General features: G+C 40.5%; 2 protein-coding genes across 2 annotated transcripts in view; both read left to right on the top strand.

Moving 5' to 3' along the window:
• Positions 1-2,317, top strand: part of LOC133983075 (NLR family CARD domain-containing protein 3-like) — a 50,186-nt gene extending 47,869 nt beyond the window's left edge. Inside the window, exons 12-14 of the mRNA XM_062422027.1 lie at positions 629-802; positions 979-1,025; positions 1,663-2,317. Coding sequence (XP_062278011.1) covers positions 629-802; positions 979-1,025; positions 1,663-2,204 — 763 coding nt within the window. The 3' untranslated portion in view covers positions 2,205-2,317. The remainder of the gene's footprint in view (positions 1-628; positions 803-978; positions 1,026-1,662) is intronic.
• An 8,978-nt stretch (positions 2,318-11,295) lies between these two features.
• Positions 11,296-21,354, top strand: LOC133983076 (NLR family CARD domain-containing protein 3-like). The gene is made up of 11 exons (XM_062422028.1): positions 11,296-11,570; positions 11,872-11,973; positions 12,325-12,435; positions 13,202-13,312; positions 13,446-13,524; positions 13,716-13,944; positions 15,378-17,181; positions 17,282-17,455; positions 19,157-19,330; positions 20,117-20,163; positions 20,806-21,354. Exons 1-11 carry the CDS (start codon positions 11,491-11,493, stop codon positions 21,342-21,344), a joined length of 3,450 nt encoding a protein of 1,149 aa, XP_062278012.1. The 5' UTR covers positions 11,296-11,490; the 3' UTR covers positions 21,345-21,354.
• Positions 21,355-25,301: the final 3,947 nt, after the last annotated feature.

The raw sequence follows: 25,301 nt of genomic DNA on the forward strand, positions 1-25,301 counted from the left end.
TCTTAACAGGTCAAAAGCTAGAGGGGCGGGTCAAGGGGTGATGACATCATCGTTTGCGTTTCTGGTGTTCTCACGAATCCAAAACCTGAAACATTTTGGACTTTTCCACCTTGGAACCAGGTTTTAAAAAAGTGCGTTTTCAAGCTGCGAAAACTCCGGATCCATCGTTACGGTCGGCCTAAAGGCACAAGACATTTGCGGTTTCACTCCAAAATCATCTCCATGTGGATGGCCCGTGAGTTTTAAACACTGAATGAAATGAAATTAGAAATATGAATCAAGACACACAGTTTCCTAATTAAATGATTGTGATCACACAGTGAACATTGTTGGAATGAAAAATAAGAACTGAGTTAAAACATCAGTAAATTTCTCTGAAATCTTCTTTAGATATTCTGTGGAACAATATTTAACTTTAAAGACATTTCTTCTGCCAACATAAATCAGAATGCAGCCTCCAGCAGGAACATGTGCTTTCTCTCCTACTACTAATCTAAAATGTATCTGCATGACACCAACATACAGCAGGGGGCGCTGAGTGTGGACATAAAGGACTGAAGGACTAAATCCTGTTTATTGAGTTGAGAATGTTTTTAAGCTCATTAGATGAACTGTTGTGTGTGTTCAGTCTGTCAGCATGTCTGATCACAGAGGAAGGCTGTGCTTCTCTGGCCTCAGCTCTGAGCTCCAACCCCTCCCATCTGAAGGAGCTGGACCTGAGCTACAATCATCCAGGAGACTCAGGAGAGAAGCTTCTGTCTGCTGGACTGAAGGATCCACACTGGAGACTGGACACTCTCAGGTATGGACAGACAGGTGGACACTCTCAGGTATGGACAGACAGGTGGACACTCTCAGGTATGGACAGATGGACAGACACTCTGACTAACTGAGGGACTCTGGTTCTCTGGTTCATGTTTAATGGTGGATAAGAGTGAAGGTGTATGAAGCTGATTGTGTCTTTGTCTCTTCCTCCAGGATGGACCATGGTGGACTGCAGAGACTGAAACCTGGTGTGAGGAAGTGTGAGTGTGTTTTCAGTTCTATTCATGAGAACTTTGAGAAAAACTGGATGAAATATGTAAAAGAAGTGAAAAAAGTTCAAAATGATGGAAAATGTGTTTTGGCAGTAATGGGCGTGGCCTAAACTGACATTTATCTTGAACCAATGAATCCATGAAACAGAAATTTCCTTCTGTTCGTCACAGTTCAGGAGTTAAAAGAGAAATGTTTTATAAATGTCCACATGGTGGCGCTACCTGCTCCAAAATGTCCCTCATGTCTCTCCTGCAGATAAAGTTCATTCATTCATACTGACTTCAGCTGTTTGGAGCATTTGGACAAAAATGTGTTTGTAACAGTTTGAGATGAAAATAACAGACTTGATGTGCAAAGACCTTCACTTTACACCAAACTTGATGAAAAAAACATGAATATTACTGAATATCACTGTCATGTTGACTGTTCATGTTCTAACTGAACTGTTAAAGGTTCACTTACTCTGTATGTACAAAGCTTTCAGTCACATCTCATGGTCTTCCTCAGTGATGGAGGGTCTCAGTTGCCATGGAGATGGTTTATGTTTGAATGGTTTCAGTAAAGTAGTTAATAAATCAACAGATGATAAACTGCAGCTGTATTGTGTCTCGTTCTCTCCATCAGATGCCTGTGAACTGGAACTGGATCCAAACACAATGAACAGAAACCTCAAACTGTCTGACAACAACAGGAAGGTGACATATGTGATGGAGGAGGATCAGTCATATCCTGCTCATCCAGACAGATTTGACTCCTGGCCTCAGCTGCTGTGTAGAAATGATCTGACTGGTCGCTGTTACTGGGAGGTCGAGTGGAGAGGAAGAGTTTCTATATCAGTGAGTTACAGAGGAATCAAAAGGAAAGGAGACAGAGCTGACTGTTGGTTTGGAATGAACAATCAGTCCCGGAGTCTGAACTGCTCGGATGATTATGGTTACTCTGTCTGTCACAATAACAGAACAACACCCATCTCCTCCTCCTCCTCCTCTGTCTCTAACAGAGTAGCAGTGTATGTGGACTGTCCTGCTGGCACTCTGTCCTTCTACAGAGTCTCCTCTGACACACTGATCCACCTCCACACCTTCAACACCACATTCACTGAACCTCTGTATTCTGGGTTTGCAGTCTGGTCATATGATTCCTCAGTGTCTCTGTGTCCTCTGTAGGAGGGAGAGTCTCTCTGTGTCTCTGTAGGAGGGAGAGTCTCTCTGTGTCCTCTGTAGGAGGGAGAGTCTCTCTGTGTCTCTGTAGGAGGGAGAGTCTCTCTGTGTCTCTGTAGGAGGGAGAGTCTCTCTGTGTCTCTGTAGGAGGGAGAGTCTCTCCTGTGGACAGAAACTCTGCTGACTGAAGATCAGCTGCTGAAATCAAACATCACACACTCTGCACTGTGAAGCAGATCTGTCTCAGACTCAAACACTGAGTTATTTTTCCTTCTACATGATTCATTGATTAGTCTCAGTTGACTCTGCTGTTGTTACTGTCAGGATCCAATGAGCAGCATGCAGCTCTATTCATGTTTCAATCTAATAACATCTGTCCAGCTGTGGAAGCCCACAGTGTTTTTGTGCTTCTCACATGTATTTTATCTGATCATCATCAATAAAAACTATTCATGACATTATTGTTGAAAGCTTCCTCACTTTACTGACACAATGGATAATATAACAAGCTTTATAAATACAACACATTGTTAAAGATGAAACCAGACAGCAGTGTGTAGTCGGCTCACATCTCAGATGTCCATGAGTTGTTAACAGCTCCACCAAATACTGATTTTTCCTTCTAAACTTCTCACATGGTTTCATTTCAATAAATGTTCAAATGATCCAATATTTCAGCAAAAATTAAAGATTAGAGAAAAAGTCCAAAAACTGAAAACACATTAGTGTATCAGAACTTAGTTTTATCTTCTTTCCTCTCCCATTAATCATCTCACCACCCCTCACATTTATCTGCTGACCCTTTGGGGGGGCCCCACCCCTAAGTTGGGAACCACTGGAGGGGCCATTAAGACCAGAAACCACAAAGACAGGGACCAGTTTGAGAGCACAGAGCACAAGTGGCTCTCGCACGAGATTTTAAATGAAAGGACCGAGATCATGGCACACGATGTGCTGAGAACCCTGCTGGGGGAAATCAAGTCCAATTTTTATTCCGTAATTATGGATGAAACAGCTGACATTTCCGTGAGAGAGCAGGTGTCTATCTGCTTCCGCATTGTTTCCGATGACCTGGAGCCAGAGGAATACTTTGTCGGATTTTATGCAACTTCATCTACAACAGCAGACGCGCTATTTCAGCTGCTTAAAGATGCATTAGCGAGATTCGCATTGCCTCTTAACAAGTGCAGAGGGCAATGCTATGACGGTGCGTCGAATATGGCTGGAGTGAAATCTGGGTTGCAAGCGCGCGTGTTGGAGCAGGAGCCCTGGGCGCAGTATGTGCATTGCACCGCACATTTGATGAATTTAATTGTACATGACGTCGCCCAAAGTATCCCAGCATGTCGAAACTTCATGTCCCTCATCCGCGAATTGATCACACTCATCAGAAATTCCCCCAAGCGACTCGCGTGGTTCAAGGAGTTTCAAGGAACAGAGGCACCACAGTTGAGACCCCTCTGTCCCACTCGCTGGACTGTGAGGGCGGCCACATTACAATCCATTGCCACAAACTACAGTGCTCTAATGGACTTTCTGGAGGATATGAGCGCAAATGAAAAAGGTGACGCAGGGGGTAAAGCTAGTGGCCTGCTCGTGAATTTACAGAAGTTTGGCACTTTCTTTTCTTTGAGGTCCATGCTCACTTTCTTCTCTCGCGTGGAGGCGGTCAACGTCGCTCTCCAAAAGCGCCAGCTACACACACAGAGCGCACGAGAAATGATCGACACACTGAGAGGCGACCTAAAGGCCATTCAGGAAGCATTCGGTGAATTTTGGGAAAACACCACTGCAGCAGCAGATGACATGGGTTTGGAAAGCGCAGTTTTGCCCCGACCAAGAAAAATTCCCCGCCAGTTGGAAAACGCAGTTGGGCCGGCGCGCAACTTCCAGGCACCTGACGAGCTATACCGACACCAGTATGTCCAGGTTATCGACACAGCATCAGCAGCCCTAGATTGCAGATTTAGTCCAGCAGCATTCAAACACATGCAAGACGTTGAAGAATTTGTCACGGGTAAAAGCGACTACAACGCCATCATGCAGTTTTACCAGGATGACTTGGATGCAAGCCGACTCACCCTGCACCGTGACATGTGCGTGGATATTGCAAAGCAGAGAGGAGTATGCTTGGCAACGTTTCAGGATGTTGTGGACTTTCTCAAAGGGGACTCTGGTGAGAGCTTGCGAGCGCTGTTGCCGGAGGTCACAAAACTTGTGAAACTTGCCCTGACTGTGCCAGTAACATCGTGCACTTCAGAGCAGTCATTTTCTGGCCTGCGGTGTTTGAAGACCTACCTGCGCTCCACGATGGGTCAAGCAAGGCTGAACCATGTTGCGCTACTGAACTGTCACAAGACGCTGTCGAGAAACCTAGACCTGGAAACAATTGCGAACCAGTTCATAAAACGCACTGCGTCCAGGGGCAACACATTTCTCATCAAGAACTGAATAAGAAGCCAAGACAGGTTTTGGACCTGTGCCAAGGGTGCGGATCGCTGCCCTGATACGTGCGCGCACACACACAGACACACCCACACACACACACGCTACCATTCTCCTGCCCAACGAAGCAACTGCTGTACAGGTACACACCAAAAATGTCTTTAAGATTTCAGCAGAAAAACTTGTTGGAAACACCTGTCAAACCGCAGTGTGGTGCTATGCAGCAGATCAGCTTTGGGACACGATTCCAGATGATACATTTATGACCATTCTAAATCTTACAGCAACATCGTTCTCAGTTCCTTACTTCTAATTTTTGGTTATAAAGCGTCTCACGAATGCAATGAAATGTAGGCTATGATAATGTAATTTAGCCTAATGATTTTCACTCTTGATTTATTTTATTTTATTGTCATCTCATCTGTTAAAGATAGGCTATTTTTGTGAAGCGTTTCAAACGTACTCATGTTTAAATCTGTTATAGGCTACAACCAGTAGCAAGACCTGTCTAAATCAACTGATTTAGCCTAGTTTATGAATGGAATCAGTTATCTTGGGTAATGTGATTGTGTTTAACTTGTTTGATTGCAATCAACCAGCGTTCAGTATCAGCCTGTTGTTTTACCTGTTGAATTTCCTGATACAACTTCATGGTTACTCAGCTAAATAAATTAAGCTACTCAGTTAAAAAACATGCAATGCCTAGGACTCACGTTGACAGTGCCAAAGTTAGGCTACTCGCCTTGCAATAAGAGGTAAATAAACGTTTCAAATGGAAAGCACTTGTTTGACTTTACGCTCCTTTATTCAGAGCGAACAACGTTTCGCCTCTGTGCGTTCTGTTCGCTCAGGCATTAAATAAGCGTTTATTTTATTGTCCTGGACATTACTTTAGCCTAACTCTAAACCAGTTAATAGAAATATTTTCATGATGTCTGAAACCTTTGAGTGTCGAAAATTTGGAGGAGGGGAGTCAGATTAAAAGTGCCAATGGAGATGGCGCGCGCACCCATCCGTTAGCAGCCTATCCAAACTCAATGCAGGGATAAAAGCACCACCCTTGATAAAATGTAGGCTAGATCTTTTAGCAAAGTGATATTACCACACTACAACACATGTACTAGGCTGGCTACAGATTGATTTGTCATATTACAAAGCTCAGCTTGACTGCTTTACCGTGTTTTCATCCCGGGAAATAGTTTTGGTCATAAGTGCCATCGGTTGTGTCGCGTCAAGCGTTTGCCGTGTAATTCCATTTTCGATTTAAATTTAAATAGGTTATTTTATTGTAAAATATTGATGCGATATGCACAGGGAAAATAAATAGGACTATATGAAACGTTATTATGCAATTCATGGGTCGCGACCCCCAGTTGGGAACCGCGAGCACCCACGGGCAAAAACAAAAGTCGGCGCCTATGCTCTGGCTGCTCAGGTGTGTACTAACAGCTGCTACCTGAAACAAAGTGAGACCTGCTTCCTCCCTCCTGTAGTATGGCATTACTGTGTGATTTGGCCAATAACAATTAAATAATCAAACAACCTCGAATAAACACATAAAGTAGCAGGGAAATAAAATTATTTATAAATCTTAAATGAAATTATTTTAAACACATCCCTTCCTATTTATAAGATGGGGTTTATTTATTATAACAGGTAAAAATAGTAATACAATGTCAACAGTATTCTTTATATTAGTGATATAACTTCATTAATGAAACATGAACTATAGTTTTTGTATATCACTGATTCTTGAGAATTTGGATAAAACAGGTTTTAATCTTGGGGGAAAAAAATTAAGAAATCTGAAGTATTAATGGATTGCTGATAGTATAATGTAGAGTACATTATACTATCAGCAATCCAATAATATTCCGGTGTAACCTCCTGACTTTGTAAATTTTTCCTGTCATTACTTTTGTCAACACAGTCAGACACAATAAAAAGCTTATTATTACTATTGATTTGGTCTGATATAGATTTAGAACATTTAAACAATCGTGTTTTCACCTTACGTAAATAAATATGTTGTTAAATGTTGAATATTCTCTTATATTAATTTTTTATGCTGTTTCACCTTGTGCTCTTTGAAAGCTCTTATATCATACAAGTCTTATCATTTGCAACGGTAGTGACTGAGATCTGATAGTGGGGACAGAACACACTAAAAACTAAACACTTTTTTAGATGACATGCATGAGTTCTATACAGGAGCCATCTTGTTAGCTACCTCTGACTTCCTCTTTAATGTATTTCATAATTTAGAAGAATTCTCCACATACAAAAGAGACAGTGTTGACGTATCTGGTTATGACACCAGCAACATCAATAAATACATAAAAAAATATTGATAAAATAATAAACTTGCAGGAGCTTTTGACCTCGTTTCATTTATCAGATGTGCAGAATGGAAACGAGATCAACCACAAAAATAAAATAAATATTGTTGAAAATTAACTGATTTTAATTTTTAATGCTTTTTTCAATTCACTCTTTCATCTGGTATATATATATTATACATTTTATATATTATATTATATGTATATATATTATACATTTTATATATTATATTATATGTATATATATTATACATTTTATATACTATATTATATGTATATATATTATACATTTTAAATATTATATTATATGTATATATATTATACATTTTAAATATTATATTATATGTATATATATTATACATTTTATATATTATATTATATGTATATATATTATACATTTTATATATTATATTATATGTATATATTATACATTTTATATATTATATTATATGTATATATATTATACATTTTATATATTATATTATATATATATTATACATTTTATATATTATATTATATGTATATATATTATACATTTTATATATTATATTATATGTATATATATATTATACATTTTATATATTATATTATATATATATTATACATTTTAAATGTCTTTCTCAGTTTCATGTCAAATTGAAATGATAAGATCTGGTCTGAGAACACATGCTTTTGTGGGTCCTGGCTTCCATTTAATTAAATAATTTATAAAATTATAAACAAACACATGAAAATAAGTGCTGAGTCATGTTTAAAGCTCCATGAGGAGGCGTGTTCATGTCACGTCAACGACACACAAACTTTTGACTTCTGGGTTTAAAATGATCAAAATGATTCATCCACCTCTGTCACATGTCTCTCTGTCTGCGTCATGTGACAGACGGTCATGTGACAGCCGTGGCAGCAGTGATGTCATAGTTTAGTCACACACCCAACTGTCACCTGATTGGATAGCTGATGATGTCATTAATCCACTACTATTGATCATGTGTGTGTGATATGACGTCTCGGGTTTCCATGGAAACGTCAGGGAGCCAGTAAAGGTTAGACTGTTAGTTAGAGTCACAAACTGTTAATGAGGCTCAAACATATAAAATATATAAATAATATAAACATGTTTTATTAGAACATCACAATATTAATGTAGTTTGGTTCAGTCGACTTTCTGTTACTGCTTCAAACTGATGTTTAATTCATTAGGAACTATTTCTGCTGACAGAGCACACACACACACACACACACACACACACACACACATTCACACACACACACACACACACACACACACATTCACACACACACACACACACACACACACTCACACACACTCACACACACACACATACACACACACACATACACACGCACGCATGCACAAACACACACACACCTTCACACACGCACATATATATGTTTATATAATAATAAAAATTAAAAAATAAAAGAATCGAGACCAATGCACACAAGAAAAAACTTGTGTGTGTGTGTGTGTGTGCAGGTGTATGTGTGTGTATGTATGTGTGTGTGTTCGTGTGTGTAACTGTGTGTGTGTGTGTGTGTGTGTGTGTGTGTGTGTGTGTGTGTGTGTGTGTGTGTGTGTGTGTGTGCAGGTGTATGTGTGTGTATGTATGTGTGTGTGTTCGTGTGTGTAACTGTGTGTGTGTGTGTGTGTGTGTGTGTGTGTGTGTGTGTGTGTGTCATTGTCAGTTATTGTCAGTAATTATCAGTTACCTGTAACATTCTGTGGCTACAAATCCTTTTAAGCGATTTTGAATTATGCGGGATAGTGGCTGTTAATATTGACTCTTATGATAACTATAACTGGATACGTTAACTTAGTTGCTCAAGTTCCCATTACTTTAAATGTAATGTAATGTAAATCCCCACATTTACTAGATAAACACCACATTCCACATGCTTCCCAAACGTTTACATATTTTATTTCATTAAGGAAAATAAATAAAATAGTAATGAACACTTACCGAAACGTGAGGCAGCAGCAGCATCAGCCGAAGCAGCCTTGACTTCTTCTCAGGCGGGAAGGTACGTTACCGAGGAAACAGCGCCCCCTGTTGCTGGGCAGGATTCAGAATCCTAACCAAACTCAACCGTCGACCAATCATACCTCACGAAGACAACAAGTACTGGCCAATCAGAGACAGGTAGGGCAGACAAAAGTGTGCTCGCGCGACCCTTGTTGCTGGGCTGTTGCTAGGCCGTTGCTAGGCCGTTGCTGGGCCGTTAGTATCAATTAATCAAACTTTATTTATATAGCAGCTTTTATACAGACTAGTTCAAAGTGCTTTACAGTTATTTGATTGACAAGCTGATAATAAGACAGAACAAATGATAAAATTAAAAAAGAGAGAAAAATACTAATAGTAGTAATTTTAAAAAGGAACAAAACAAAGAACTATTTAAAGAGAAAACTGGAGATCAATGCACAAAAAACAAAAAAAATGTTATAAAAATTTAAATAAAATATGTGGGGGGGATTAATTAGATAAAAATCATTAAATAAATAAGTAAAAAAAGAGAGAATAAAAGTAAAGGTTTATTAAAAGTTAGCGTAAAAAAATAAGGTTAAAGTAGATTAATGACAAAAGAAAAGTAAAATAGAAGTTTAATAAAACTTGGACTAAAATTAGGTCAAGAAAGAGACTTTAAGACAAGAAAAAAACCAATAAAATTGATAACGAGATAAAACTATACAATGATAAAAATAAGATAATAAAAAAATTAAAAAGTATGTTTAGCTTATTTTTTTACACAATTGGGTTGAAATAAAATGTGTAACAACACATTTTTGGTGTCATTTTTAACATTCTTTCTCAGAGTGTATTTAACCTGAAACATTTATTTTTTAAAGCGTTTAATCATTATTATTATTATTATTAAACATAAACAATATATACAAACAAATCTGTTTCTGCCAGGGAAACAATCACATGAGGTATGTTTTCATTACCTTTTTGTTTTTAATGTTTTAATTTAACTGTGTCCAAAGTTTGGCTTAGAGTCAGTTTTCTTGCGTAAAAAGCAAAGTGTAAAAGAACATCTCTATCTCTCTTTTTTTTTTTTACTGTTTACACAGTGAAAAAATAAATAACATATTATTTCTTCAGTCAGCAGAGTATTCAATATATATAATAATATCTCTTTAATGTCTTTTTTACTGGATATATACGCTGCCAGATTTTAAAGGAAACTTCTTTAACTTTATTATTTAGACACAACTTGTCTCCAATAATCCAAGTTTTAAACCAGTTAATTTCTCCATAAATAGATAAACCCAAACAATCTTCCTGTGTTTAGTGTTGTAACTTGTACATGATTTATAATATATGTGTTCTTGGTTCTGTCAACTTCTCCAAGAAATACTCTGTTTATAGGATCAGCCAACTAATGTTCAGTTTGTGTTAATATTGAAACACTAAGAAGTTTTTCTACCTGAAACATTTCCACAACACAAGAGCTTCAACACTGACGTCATCAGGCTGACAGTGACGTGCACGAAGATCACGCGCATCCAGGTGAGTTCGTTTACCTGTCTGTAAACACGGAAGTGAAGCGGACTCAGCGCGAGGACGAGGTAGGCAGTTTGTTAATAACAATATGATGAATATGATGTAAAGTGAGAAATGTATTTAACCCTGTAGAAAGCAGAGACATCTCTCCGTATATTCACACTGTAATGAAGCTTTCCAGAGAACTGATTGCAGATATAATGATCAGTCATCACGACATTAAGCAGGCCGCTGGTTTGGCTGCTAGTTATATGAAGTAAAGCTTTCATCATTTTATTCAACTTACTGATTATAACCTCATTTTATATTTATTGTTATAGGACCATCTCCAAGTGGAATATAGTTTGTCCCAGTTTGGTTAGAGTACGGGCCTTTGTTTCTAATCCTTTTTCTTTACTTTCACTTTCTTTGTCTTTAAATATAAATATATAAATATAAATTCAGAGATGTCCTTTTTGTGTGTTTCTAGTATAACACTGGTTGTATTTCAGTGGATACTTGCTTATGATGTGTGATCTTCTGAGAGTGTACTGCTGTTTTCTTTTCTTTATTTTTGGGTTCAAAGCTTTATTAGGAGCCTCCATTCCTGCCTGTGTATTTCAGCTGTTTGTATCAAGTGATTTAGTCAGTGCTGCATGTTTTTAAAGTGTTACTGAGCAGTTAGCTGTTCATGTGTGAACTCTGTCACACTATTACTAATAATAATGTGAATATTACTCCATATAATATAAAGATTAGACTCATCTTTTGGGTCATTCTCAAATGGTTCAGCACCCTGCCCAACAACTGAACCTGGCTGTTAAAGGGTTTGGGTACGATGACATTTATTGTAGTAAACTTTAGATAAATAGACTAAAGTGATTGACTGTTGTTTCTGTAAAACTGTTTCTTGAAGTCAGTAATTGTGTGTTTGATTCATTTAATTGGTGGTGGCCTCATCAAAGGTCACCTCATTCAGTCATCTTGAACCTGACAAACATTATGACAGTTATTATAATAACTAATCCACAGTTACAACAGAAAGAGTTTGTTTCACAGGTGGGACGGTTAGTGATGAACAGGTAATAAAAGTCATATAATAATATACTATGAAATGTGTTAAAAGAAGGTGACAGAAATACTGTTGAAAACATCTTTTCATTCATGATATTCAGTTATTTAATCAGGCAAATGAAAAGTCAGTGGAACATTCAGAAACTAAGTTATTAAACATTAAAGCTCAGTGAAAGTCTTTAAATAGTTTGTTACTTTGGCTCCATCTGGTGGTGGAATGAATAATGACAGGATGTTAGACAGCAGTGCAGACCTGTGTGATGTGCAGCTGGTTGTAATGAATGAGCATGTTGTTGTGTTTGTGTGAAGGTGTTTCTCTGCTATGGATCAGTGTGAGGACAGAGAGGAGGGAGTCCCTCCCTCTAAAAGCTCTCTGTGTGGGGAACATGACAGCCAGACCAAAGCTCAGAGGTGAGATGAGGATCTCTAACTGTCCATCACTGTTCTCCACTCACATCACTCCACCATCATTATTCACACTCACTGTCACATCTGACACTCAACTACTGAATAATAAGTCACAATAACTCAGAATGAACTACTAACTTTGTGAGTTAACAAAGAGCTCAACCACTGATTAGTCAACTAATCAACTAAGATGAGACAGCATCTTTCATCAGATGACATTTTGATGAACAGGAGAACATTTCTCATCCACTGTCTTCTTACTGATTTTCATTCTGCTTCTAAAACTTCAGCTGCTGACAGTCTGCTCAAAATTCATCTTTTTAAACTCTTTGATTTGTTGTTTGTTTGTATCAGGATGCAGCAGCAGAGAGCAGACTCTCCTGAACCCAGCTGTGTGTCCATGAAGAGTGACGCGTCTATGGGTCGTCCTGTTAAGTTTAAAGATGGACAACCTGCTGATGGAAGGTAAGAATCTAATAATGGTTGGTTGGCTGTTTGGGCTGAATAAACCTCCTGTGTTATGTGGGGCGGAGCAGGTGAACCAGGCACAAACACCACAGACAGGTTTAATGGAAACAGTTTTAATGCTCAGAAACCAACAGACAGGCTTACAGACCATAAAGGGAAAGCAGTTCAAATTAGGTTGAAACCAGCAGGAACAGGTAACAAGAGGAACATGAACAGACAGGAACAGCATCACAATCTAGTGTCTAGAATGAAAGACAATGACTGAGAGCAGTATATGTAGTGAGGAGCTGATAAGGGAATTACACAGCAGCAGCAGGTGAGCAGGTGGGTTTGAAACTGAAGGCAGGGACAGAAACAGACAGGACAACACAAACAGAGCTTAAACAGGAATCCTGACAGTCGCTCCTCAAGGGACAGCTCCCAAATGTCCCTCCAGGCTGGTCAGGAGGGAGAAAACAAAGAGGAGAAAGAAGGCAGGACAGATGGACAGGACCACTCTGGAGACTGAAAGAGCTGCTCAGGGCAGAAACTTTGGGGACCAAGGTGTCAACGAAACCATGTAGAGAGGAGACCAAGAGACAGGAGGACCTCAGCAGGGGGGGCTGATGTTTTGGGAGCTGGCTGGGTGTCTGTGGAGGCAGCAGAGAATCAGTGAAGCTGGACAGCAGAGACTCAGTGAAGCTGGACAGCAGAGACTCAGTGAAGCTGGGCAGCAGTTCTCTGGTGTTAACGACATGCTTTTTCACTTCTTTATTCATATCAGGATGCAGCAGCAGAGAGCAGACTCTCCTGAACCCAGCTGTGTGTCCATGAAGAGTGACTGGTCTATGGGTTGTGGTATTAAGTTTAAAGATGGACAACCTGTTGATGGAAAGTAAGAATTTAACATCCAGTAATCAGAGCAGCATTTACAGGAGTTCATTTAGTCATCATGACAGAACATCTTTAATAAGCTGAGTGCAGATTTGAGTCATTAAATGTCCTTAAATGTGATGTTTTGTCCACAGAGTTCAGCAGCAGAGCTCAGAGGTTCCCAGTGATCAGTCTGCACAGCAGCATCAAACACAGCTGGACTCCATATTTATGGTGTGTACATGTACTAACACACCTTTTACTATTAACTCCATCAACCACAGATGAAATACTAAAGTAGCATTCAGGTCCTAACAGTGTCCATGCTGCTCTGTTTAGACCAGCAGGCCTTCAGACTGACACATGAATCACATGTCGTGTTCTACCAGTTTAAATGAAATGTTCACTTTATCTTTCTGTTCCAGCTGCTGGAAGAGAACATCGTCACTTTTGTGAAGAACGAGCTGAAGAGAGTCCAGAGGGGTCTGAGTCCAGATGACCCAGAATGCTTAGAGAGTCAGAGTGAGGATGAGGAGGTGTTGGACGGTGAGGAGGAAGAGCAGAGGAGGAGCAGCAGAGAGGCATTTCTGGAGATCACAGTGCACTTCCTGAGGAGAATGAAGCAGGAGGATCTGGCTGAGCGTCTGCAGAGCAGTAAGAGGATTTTAACAGATTTAACATGATGGAGAGGAAATGGAGGCAACATGGGAGAGGTTTATATTTCAAACTCAGCTGTAAATATGCTGCACACATCTGCATCAGATCAGAGGCTGTTTGTCTTCCACTGATGAGCTGAATAAAACTGATGGAGGAGGAAAAACTACACAGACACACTTCTCAATCAATCAATTAATCTTTATTTGTATAGCGCCAAATCACAACAAAGTCATCTCAAGGCACTTTACACATAGAGCAGGTCTAAACCGAACTCTTCAGGTTAATTTAAAGAGACCCAACATTCACACATGAGCAGCACTTGAGAGAGAGAGAGAGAGAGAGAGAGAGAGAGAGAGAGAGAGAGAGAGAGAGAGAGAGAGAGAGAGAGAGAGAGAGAGAGAGAGAGAGAGAGAGAGAGAGAGAGAGAGAGAGAGAGAGAGAGAGAGAAATCCCCCGGCAGTCTAAGCCTATAGCAGCATAAACTAGGAGCTGGAACCCTAACTACTACTCTTAAAAGTAGAGAGGGTGTCTGCCCCCCTGACCCAATCTGGGAGATGGTTCCACAGGAGAGGAACCTGAGAACTACTTTTAGTAGTTCTACTTTTAGAGATACTAGGTACCACAAGTAGGCCTGCGTTCTGGGAGCGCAGTGTTCTAGTAGGTTCATAAGGTTCTATGAGCTCTTTCAGATATGATGGAGCCTGATCATTAAGAGCTTTGAAAGTGAGGAGAAGGATTTTAAATTCTATTCTTGATTTTACAAGAAGTCAATGCAGTGAAGCTAAATGCAGTAATATGATCTCTTTCTAGTTTTTGTCAGAACGCGTGAAGCTGCATTCTGGACCAGCTGGAGAGTCTTTAGAGACTTGTTAGGACAGCCTGATAATAATGAATTACAATAATCCAGACTAGAAGTAACAAATGCATGGATTAGTTTTTCAGCATCATTTTAGACAGGATGTGTCTGATTTTTTAAATATTACGCAAATGAGAAAAGGCAGTCCTTGAAATTTGTTTTATGTGGGAATTAAAGGACAGATCCTGGTCAAATATAACTCCTAGGTTCCTTACAGTGGTGCTGGAGGCCAGAGTAATGCCATACAGAGTAGTTTAGTAGCAGGAAGTTGCAGGTCATCCAGGCCTTTATGTCCTTAAAGCATGTTTGTAGTTTGGTTATCTGGTTGCTTTCATCTGGCTTTATTGATAGATATAATTGAGTATCGTCTGCATAACAATTAAAATGTATTGAGTGTTTCCGAATAATGTTTCCTGAAGGAAGCATATATAAGGAGAATAGTGTTGGTCCAAGCACTGAACCCTGAGGAACACCGTATCTAACTTTTGTTTGCATGGAGGATTTATCATTAACATCGTTATAACACTTTCTGTAGGATCCACTCACTGATTTCATTGGTTGTTTGTTCATTCAGGAGCTTGTGCTGCAAAGTGTCGACGTAAACTCAAGTCTAACCTGGAGAAGAAGTTCCAGTGTCTGTTTGAGGGGATCGCTAAAGCAGGAAACCCAACCCTTCTGAATCAGATCTACACACCGCTCTACATCACAGAGGGAGGGACTGCAGAGGTCAATGATGAACATGAGATCAGACAGATTGAAACAGCATCCAGGAAACCAGACAGACCAGAAACAACAATCAGACAAGAAGACATCTTTAAAGCCTCACCTGGAAGATATGAACCAATCAGAACAGTGATGACAAAGGGAGTGGCTGGCATTGGGAAAACAGTCTTAACACAGAAGTTCACTCTGGACTGGGCTGAAGACAAAGCCAACCAGGACATACACTTCACATTTCCATTCACTTTCAGAGAGCTGAATGTGCTGAAAGAGAAAAAGTACAGCTTGGTGGAACTTGTTCATCACTTCTTTACTGAAACCAAAGAAGCAGGAATCTGCAGGTTTGAAGAGTTCCAGGTTGTGTTCATCTTTGACGGTCTGGATGAGTGTCGACTTCCTCTGGACTTCCACAACAATGAGATCCTGACTGATGTTACAGAGTCCACCTCAGTGGATGTGCTGCTGACAAACCTCATCAGGGGGAAACTGCTTCCCTCTGCTCGCCTCTGGATAACCACACGACCTGCAGCAGCCAATCAGATCCCTCCTGAGTGTGTCAGCATGGTGACAGAGGTCAGAGGGTTCACCGACCCACAGAAGGAGGAGTACTTCAGGAAGAGATTCAGAGATGAGGAGCAGGCCAGCACCATCATCTCCCACATCAAGACATCACGAAGCCTCCACATCATGTGCCACATCCCAGTCTTCTGCTGGATCACTGCTACAGTTCTGGAGGATGTGTTGAAAAGCAGAGAGGGAGGAGAGCTGCCCAAGACCCTGACTGAGATGTACATCCAATTCCTGGTGGTTCAGTCCAAATTGAAGAACATCAAGTATGATGGAGGAGCTGAGACAGATCCACACTGGAGTCCAGAGAGCATGAAGATGATTGAGTCTCTGGGAAAACTGGCTTTTGAGCAGCTGCAGAAAGGCAACCTGATCTTCTATGAATCAGACCTGACAGATTGTGGCATCGATATCAGAGCTGCCTCAGTGTACTCAGGAGTGTTCACACAGGTCTTTAAAGAGGAGAGAGGGCTGTACCAGGACAAGGTGTTCTGCTTCATCCATCTGAGCCTTCAGGAGTTTCTGGCTGCTCTTCATGTCCATCTGACATTCATCAAGTCTGGAGTCAATCTGCTGGCAGAAGAACAAACAACATCCCGGTGGTCTAAAGTCTTTAAAGACAAACCTGAACCAACACGTTTCTACCAGAGTGCTGTGGACGAGGCCTTAAAGAGTCCAAATGGACACCTGGACTTGTTCCTCCGCTTCCTCCTGGGTCTTTCACTGCAGACCAATCAGACTCTCCTACGAGGTCTGCTGACACAGACAGGAAGTAACTCAAAGACCAATCAGAAAACAGTCAAGTACATCAAGAAGAAGATCAGTGAGAATGTGTCTGCAGAGAGAAGCATCAATCTGTTCCACTGTCTGAATGAACTGAATGATCGTTCCCTAGTGGAGGACATCCAACAGTACCTTAGATCAGGAAGACTCTCCCCAGATAAACTGTCTCCTGCTCAGTGGTCAGCTCTGATCTTCATCTTACTGTCATCAGAAAAAGATCTGGATGTGTTTGACCTGAAGAAATACTCTGCTTCAGAGGAGGCTCTTCTGAGGCTGCTGCCAGTGGTCAAAGCCTCCAACAAAGCTCTGTAGGTGCACACAGAACTATCCAGATTAATGTAGTTTAATCTTTGCTCAATGAAGAAAAGTAATGTTTGCTATTGTTTTATTCTGCTGATTCTTCTCCAGGTTGAGTGACTGTAACCTCTCCGAGAGAAGCTGTGCAGCTCTGTCCTCAGTTCTCACTTCCCAGTCCTCTAGTCTGAGAGATCTGGACCTGAGTAACAACAACCTGCAGGATTCAGGAGTGAAGCAGCTTTCTGCTGGACTGGAGAGTCCACACTGTACACTGGAAACCCTCAGGTCAGTTTCATTACTCTGTATATAAAGTAATATTTTGGCTTCTCCCCAGTTTTTAGTTTACATGAAGAGTTTATGATACCAAAAAGATTTAGCAAAAAGATTTATGTAATATGAAGCGTTTTAACCTCAGTGTGTAAAATACAGGGAGGAGAAAATGTAAATATGTTATTTAGCACACACATTGTGATTTACCAAACCTGAAGGTAATGTTACTGACGGTAACTGCGTCTATAAATAAAACCTTTGAAGGACAGATATTAACCAGCTGTTACCATGGAGACGAGGAGACAGAGACACAATGACAGAATACACACAGGACGGAGTTTTCCCACCTGTGTTAATATTTGTGGTTTTACTAACATTGACTTTGTCACTAATATTCTCCATATGTGGGTTTCTCTGGTAATATTAGTTTTTGTTATAACTCAATATATTAGTTAACCTCTTCCACTAGAACCTGATCACATTTCATTTTGTTCTTGCAGCTTTCTGCTCGTCCAAACTCTCCATAAAGACACAAAACCCTCATTTAAATACTGCTGTCTGCACCTGTTTTCATTTACAGTTATTCTTAGTAGATCACCCGCAAAACGCACGCTAACTAAACGTGCAATCTATTGCACTGTGCACACAATTTAGTACCCACTATTTGGTATCTTAGTAAATCACCTTAGTGACTTCATTCATATTTCTAATTTAATTTCATTCAGTGTTTAAACATTTCATTTGTATTTTCCACAAAAAAAGTTAAATGTAAAGAAAATAATGTTCAACATTTCCTGAGCAGCAGATCTGCTTTTTATGTTCATCTGCATGTAGAGAACATGACAGTAATTCTGTGTTGTATATTTTCTGTTATTCTTTCCATTATATTAGACTTTCATGAATTAATGCACATTGAGTCTTCATTGAGATTAATTGACAGAGTTCCAGTGATGATGTGGAGAGGAGAAGCTGACGCGCTGTAACTCTATTTGTCAAATATTATATGCCAAACAACTTGTTTTATATGGAATCAGATTTGTGCCAGAATGATCAAGCAAAACTTTTTAAACATCAAACAAAAATAATAATCTGAGAGAGAATAAAAATCATCCAAGCAAAAAAAAAAGTCATCTCAAAAATGAAGACTCAATGTGCATTAATTCATGAAAGTCTAATATAATGGAATTAATAACAGAAAATATACAACACAGAATTACTGTCATGTTCTCTACATGCAGGTGAACATAAAAAGCAGATCTGCTGCTCAGGAAATGTTGAACATGATTTTCTTTACATTTAACTTTTTTTGTGTAAAATACAAATTAAATGTTTAAACACTGAATTAAATTAAATTAGAAATATGAATCAATAAACTAAGTTGCCTAATTAAATGATTGTTATCACACAGTGAACATTGTTGGAATGAAAAATAAGAACTACGTTAAAACATCAGTAAACTTCTCTGAAATCTTCTTTAGATATTCTGTGGAACAATATTTAACTTTAAATACATTTCTTCTGCCAACATAAATCAGAATGCAGCCTCCAGCAGGAACATGTGCTTTCTCTCCTACTACTAACCTAAAATGTATCTGCATGACACCAACATACAGCAGGGGGCGCTGAGTGTGAACATAAAGGCCTGAAGGACAAAATCCTGTTTATTGAGTTGAGAATGTTTTGAAGCTCATTAGATGAACTGTTGTGTGTGTTCAGTCTGTCAGCATGTCTGATCACAGAGGAAGGCTGTGCTTCTCTGGCCTCAGCTCTGCGCTCCAACCCCTCCCATCTGAGAGAGCTGGACCTGAGCTACAATCATCCAGGAGACTCAGGAGAGAAGCTTCTGTCTGCTGGACTGGAAGATCCACACTGGAGACTGGACACTCTCAGGTATGGACAGACAGGTGGACACTCTCAGGTATGGACAGACAGGTGGACACTCTCAGGTATGGACAGATGGACACTCTCAGGTATGGACAGACAGATGGACACTCTCAGGTATGGAGAGACAGATGGACACTCAGGTATGGACAGATGGACACTCTCAGGTATGGACAGACAGATTGACACTATCAGGAATGGACAGACAGATGGACACTCTCAGGTATGAACAGACAGATGGACACTCTCAGGTATGAACAGACAGATGGACACTCTCAGGTATGGAGAGACAGATGGACACTCTCAGGTATGGACAGGCAGGTGGACACTCAGGTATGAACAGACAGATGGACACTCTCAGGTATGGACAGGCAGGTGGACACTCTCAGGTATGGAGAGACAGATGGACACTCTCAGGTATGAACAGACAGGTGGACACTCTCAGGAATGGACAGACAGGTGGACACTCTCAGGTATGAACAGACAGGTGGACACTCAGGTACGGACAGATGGACACTCTCAGGTATGGACAGACAGGTGGACACTCTCAGGTATGGACAGATGGACACTCTCAGGTATGGACAGACAGATGGACACTCTCAGGTATGGACAGACAGATAGACACTCTCAGGTATGGACAGATGGACACTCTCAGGTATGGACAGACAGATGGACACTCTCAGATATGGACAGATGGACAGACACTCTGACTAACTGAGGGACTCTGGTTCATGTGTAATGGTGGATATGAGTGAAGGTGTATGAAGCTGATTGTGTCTTTGTCTCTTCCTCCAGGATGGACCATGGTGGACTGCAGAGACTGAAACCTGGTCTGAGGAAGTGTGAGTGTGTTTTCAGTTTGATTCATGAGAACTTTGAGAAAAACTGGATGAAATATGTAAAAAAAGTGAAAAAAGTTCAAAATGATGTATATGTGTTTTGTCAGAAATGGGCGTGGCCTAAACTGACATTTATCTTGAACCAATGAATCCATGAAACAGAAATTTCCTTTTGTTCATCACAGTTCAGTAGTTAAAAGAGAAATGTTTTATAAATGTCCACATGGTGGCGCTACCTGCTCCAAAATGTCCCTCATGTCTCTCCTGCAGATAAAGTTCATTCATTCATACTGACTTCAGCTGTTTGGAGCATTTGGACAAAAATGTGTTTGTAACAGACGACAGTTTGAGATGAAAATAACAGACTTGATGTGCAAAGACCTTCACTTTACACCAAACTTGATGAAAAAACATGAATATTACTGAATATCACTGTCATGTTGACTGTTCATGTTCTAACTGAACTGTTAAAGGTCCACTTACTCTGTATGTCCAAAGCTTTCAGTCACATCTCATGGTCTTCCTCAGTGATGGAGGGTCTCAGTTGTCATGGAGATGGTTTAAGTTTGAATGGTTTCAGTAAAGTAGTTAATAAATCAACTGATGATAAACTGCAGCTGTATTGTGTCTCGTTCTCTCCATCAGATGCCTGTGAACCGGAACTGGATCCAAACACAATGAGCAGAAACCTCAAACTGTCTGATAACAACAGGAAGGTGACATTTGTGATGGAGGATCAGTCATATCCTGATCATCCAGACAGATTTGATGTGTATCTTCAGCTGCTGTGTAGAAATGATCTGACTGGTCGCTGTTACTGGGAGGTCGAGTGGAGAAGAATAGTTTATATATCAGTGAGTTACAGAAGAATCAGCAGGAAAGGAGCCAGTGATTACTGTGTGTTTGGAATGAATGATCAGTCCTGGAGTCTGAAGTGCTCTGATGATGGTCGTTACTCTGTCTGGCACAATAAGAGAGAAACACTCATCTCCTCCTCCTCCTCCTCCTCTGTCTCTAACAGAGTAGCAGTGTATGTGGACTGTCCTGCTGGCAGTCTGTCCTTCTACAGAGTCTCCTCTGACACACTGATCCACCTCCACACCTTCTACACCACATTCACTCAGCCTCTGTGTGCTGGGTTTACAGTCTGCTCTTGTTCCTCAGTCTCTCTGTGTCCTCTGTAGGAGGGAGAGTCTCTCTGTGTCCTCTGTAGGAGGGAGAGTCTCTCTGTGTCTCTGTAGGAGAGAGAGTCTCTCTGTGTCTCTGTAGGAGGGAGAGTCTCTCTGTGTCCTCTGTAGGAGGGAGAGTCACTCTGTGTCCTCTGTAGGAGGGAGAGTCTCTCTGTGTCCTCTGTAGGAGGGAGAGTCTCTCTGTGTCTATGTAGGAGGGAGAGTCTCTCTGTGTCTCTGTAGGAGGGAGAGTCTCTCTGTGTCCTCTGTAGAAGGGAGAGTCTCTCTGTGTCTATGTAGGAGGGAGAGTCTCTCTGTGTCTCTGTAGGAGGGAGAGTCTCTCTGTGTCTCTGTAGGAGGGAGAGTCTCTCTGTGTCCTCTGTAGGAGGGAGAGTCTCTCTGTGTCTCTGTAGGAGGGAGAGTCTCTCTGTGTCTCTGTAGGAGGGAGAGTCTCTCTGTGTCCTCTGTAGGAGGGAGAGTCTCTCTGTGTCTCTGTAGGAGGGAGAGTCTCTCTGTGTCTCTGTAGAGGGAGAGTCTCTCTGTGTCTCTGTAGGAGGGAGAGTCTCTCTGTGTCCTCTGTAGGAGGGAGAGTCTCTCTGTGTCCTCTGTAGGAGGGAGAGTCTCTCTGTGTCTCTGTAGGAGGGAGAGTCTCTCTGTGTCCTCTGTAGGAGGGAGAGTCTCTCTGTGTCTCTGTAGGAGAGAGAGTCTCTCTGTGTCTCTGTAGGAGGGAGAGTCTCTCTGTGTCCTCTGTAGGAGGGAGAGTCTCTCTGTGTCTCTGTAGGAGAGAGAGTCTCTCTGTGTCTCTGTAGGAGGGAGAGTCTCTCTGTGTCCTCTGTAGGAGGGAGAGTCACTCTGTGTCCTCTGTGGGAGGGAGAGTCTCTCTGTGTCCTCTGTAGGAGGGAGAGTCACTCTGTGTCCTCTGTAGGAGGGAGAGTCTCTCTGTGTCTCTGTAGGAGGGAGAGTCTCTCTGTGTCCTCTGTAGGAGGGAGAGTCTCTCTGTGTCTCTGTAGGAGGGAGAGTCTCTCTGTGTCTCTGTAGGAGGGAGAGTCTCTCTGTGTCCTCTGTAGGAGGGAGAGTCTCTCTGTGTCTCTGTAGAGGGAGAGTCTCTCTGTGTCTCTGTAGGAGGGAGAGTCTCTCTGTGTCTCTGTAGGAGGGAGAGTCTCTCTGTGTCCTCTGTAGGAGGGAGTGTCTCTCTGTGTCCTCTGTAGGAGGGAGAGTCTCTCTGTGTCTCTGTAGGAGGGAGAGTCTCTCTGTGTCCTCTGTAGGAGGGAGAGTCTCTCTGTGTCTCTGTAGGAGGGAGAGTCTCTCTGTGTCTCTGTAGGAGGGAGAGTCTCTCTGTGTCCTCTGTAGGAGGGAGAGTCTCTCTGTGTCTCTGTAGGAGGGAGAGTCTCTCTGTGTCTCTGTAGGAGGGAGAGTCTCTCTGTGTCTCAGACTCAAACACTCAGTTATTTTTCCTTCTACATGATTCATTGATTAGTCTCAGTTGACTCTGCTGTTGTTACTGTCAGGATCTAATGAGCAGCATGCAGCTCTATTCATGTTTCAATCTAATAACATCTGTCCAGCTGTGGAAGCCCACAGTGTTTTTGTGCTTCTCACATGTATTTTATCTGATCATCATCAATAAAAACTATTCATGACATTATTGTTGAAAGCTTCCTCACTTTACTGACACAATGGATAATATAACAAGCTTTATAAATACAACACATTGTTAAAGATGAAACCAGACAGCAGTGTGTAGTCGGCTCACATCTCAGATGTCTATGAGTTGTTAACAGCTCCACCAAATACTGATTTTTCCCTCTAAACTTCTCACATGCTTTCATTTCAATAAATGTTCAAATGATCCAATATTTCAGCAACAATCAAAGATTAGAGAAAAAGTCCAAAAACTGAAAACACATTAGTGTATCAGAACTTAGTTTGTTCTTCTTTCCCATTAATCATCTCACCACCCCTCACATTTATCTGCTGGCCCTTTGGAGGGGCCCCACCCCTAGGTTGGGAACCACTGGAGGGGCCATTAAGACCAGAAACCACAAAGACAGGGATCAGTTTGAAACAGGAAGTCCTTCAAGAGACAGAGGACAGACCAGGACCGGAGGACAGATGGTCTGTGTCCATGTGGACAGCAGGACCAGACTCTGGAGGAGCTGCAGACTGATGATAACGTTTCCACGGCAACCAGCTTCATCAGCTGCTCTGTGATTGGTCCAGACCTCCTGATGGCTCCTCTGGCTTCACAGGTGTGTACTAACAGCTGCTACCTGAAACAAAGTGAGACCTGCTTCCTCTCTCCTGTAGTATGGCATTATTGTGTGATTTGGCCAATAACAATTAAATAATCAAATAACCTCGAATAAACACATAAAGTAGCAGGGAAATAAACTTATTTATAAATCTTAAATGAAATTATTTTAAACACATCCCTTCCTATTTATAAGATGGGGTTTATTTATTATAACAGGTAAAAAAAAGTGATACAATGTCAACAGTATTCTTTATATTAGTGATATAACTTCATTAATGCAACATGAACTATAGTCTTTGTTTATCACTGATTCTTGAGAATTTGGATAAAACAGGTTTTAACCTCGGGGGGAAAAAATAATAAAGAAATCTATACTCTACATTATACTATCAGCAATCCAATAATACTTCGGTGTAACCTGTCAACATAGTCAGACACAATAAAAAGCTTATTATTACTATTGATCTGGTCTGATACAGATTTAGAACATTTAAACCATCGTGTTTTCACCTTACGTAAATAAATATGTTGTTAAATGTTGAATATTCTCTTATATTAATTTTTTTATGCTGTTTCACCTTGTGCTCTTTGAAAGCTCTTATATCATACAAGTCTTATCATTTGCAACGGTGGTGACTGAGATCTGATAGTGGGGACAGAACACACTAAAAACTAAACACTTTTTTACATGACATGCATGAGTTCTATACAGGAGCCATCTTGTTAACTACCTCTGACTTCCTCTTTAATGTATTTCATAATTTAGAAGAATTCTCCACATACAAAAGAGACAGTGTTGACGTATCTGGTTATCACACCAGCAACATCAATAAATACATAAAAAAATATTGATAAAATAATAAACTTGTAGGAGCTTTTGACCTCGTTTCATTTATCAGATGTGCAGAATGGAAACGAGGTCAACCACAAAATTAAAATAAATATTGTTGAAAATTAACTGATTTTAATGCTTTTTTCAATTCACTCTTTCATCTGGTATATATATATATTATACATTTTATATATTATATTATAGAGGAGCCGGGAATCGAACCGCCAATCTTCCAATTGGTGGACGACCGCTCTACCTCCTGAGCCACAGCCGTGACATGAACACGCCTCCTCATGGAGCTTTAAACATGACTCAGCACTTTTTTTCATGTGTTTGTTTATAATTTTATAAATTATTTGATTAAATGGAAGCCAGGACCCACAAAAGCATGTGTTCTCAGACCATATAAAATGTATATATATTATACATTTTATATATTTAAATATGTCAAATTGAAATGATAAGATCTGGTCTGAGAACACCTGCTTTTGTGGGTCCTGGCTTCCATTTAATCAAATAATTTATAAAATTATAAACAAACACATGAAAAAAAGTGCTGAGTCACGTTTAAAGCTCCATGAGGAGGCGTGTTCATGTCACGTCAACGGCACACAAACTTTTGACTTCTGGGTTTAAAATGATTCATCCACCACCTCTGTCACATGTCTGTCTGCATCATGTGACAGACGGTCATGTGACAGCCGTGGCAGCAGTGATGTCACAGTTTGGTCACACACCCAACTGTCACCTGATTGGATAGCTGATGATGTCATTAATCCACTACTATTGATCATGTGTGTGTGATATGACGTCTCGGGTTTCCATGGAAACGTCAGGGAGCCAGTAAAGGTTAGACTGTTAATGAGGCTCAAACATATAAAATATA

The sequence above is a fragment of the Scomber scombrus genome, chromosome 7, assembly GCF_963691925.1.
Source record: "Scomber scombrus chromosome 7, fScoSco1.1, whole genome shotgun sequence".
Classification (NCBI taxonomy): Eukaryota; Metazoa; Chordata; class Actinopteri; order Scombriformes; family Scombridae; genus Scomber; species Scomber scombrus.

What these genes read in the sequence shown, in the direction of transcription:
- LOC133983076 (XM_062422028.1), top strand. Translation starts at nt 11,491, where the DNA reads ATGACAGTTATTATAATAACTAATCCACAGTTACAACAGAAAGAGTTT. An exon ending in GGACGGTTAGTGATGAACAG is followed by an intron (nt 11,571 to 11,871) that starts GTAATAAAAGTC and finishes GTTTGTGTGAAG; the next exon opens with GTGTTTCTCTGCTATGGATC. An exon ending in TGGAGACTGGACACTCTCAG is followed by an intron (nt 19,331 to 20,116) that starts GTATGGACAGAC and finishes CTCTTCCTCCAG; the next exon opens with GATGGACCATGGTGGACTGC.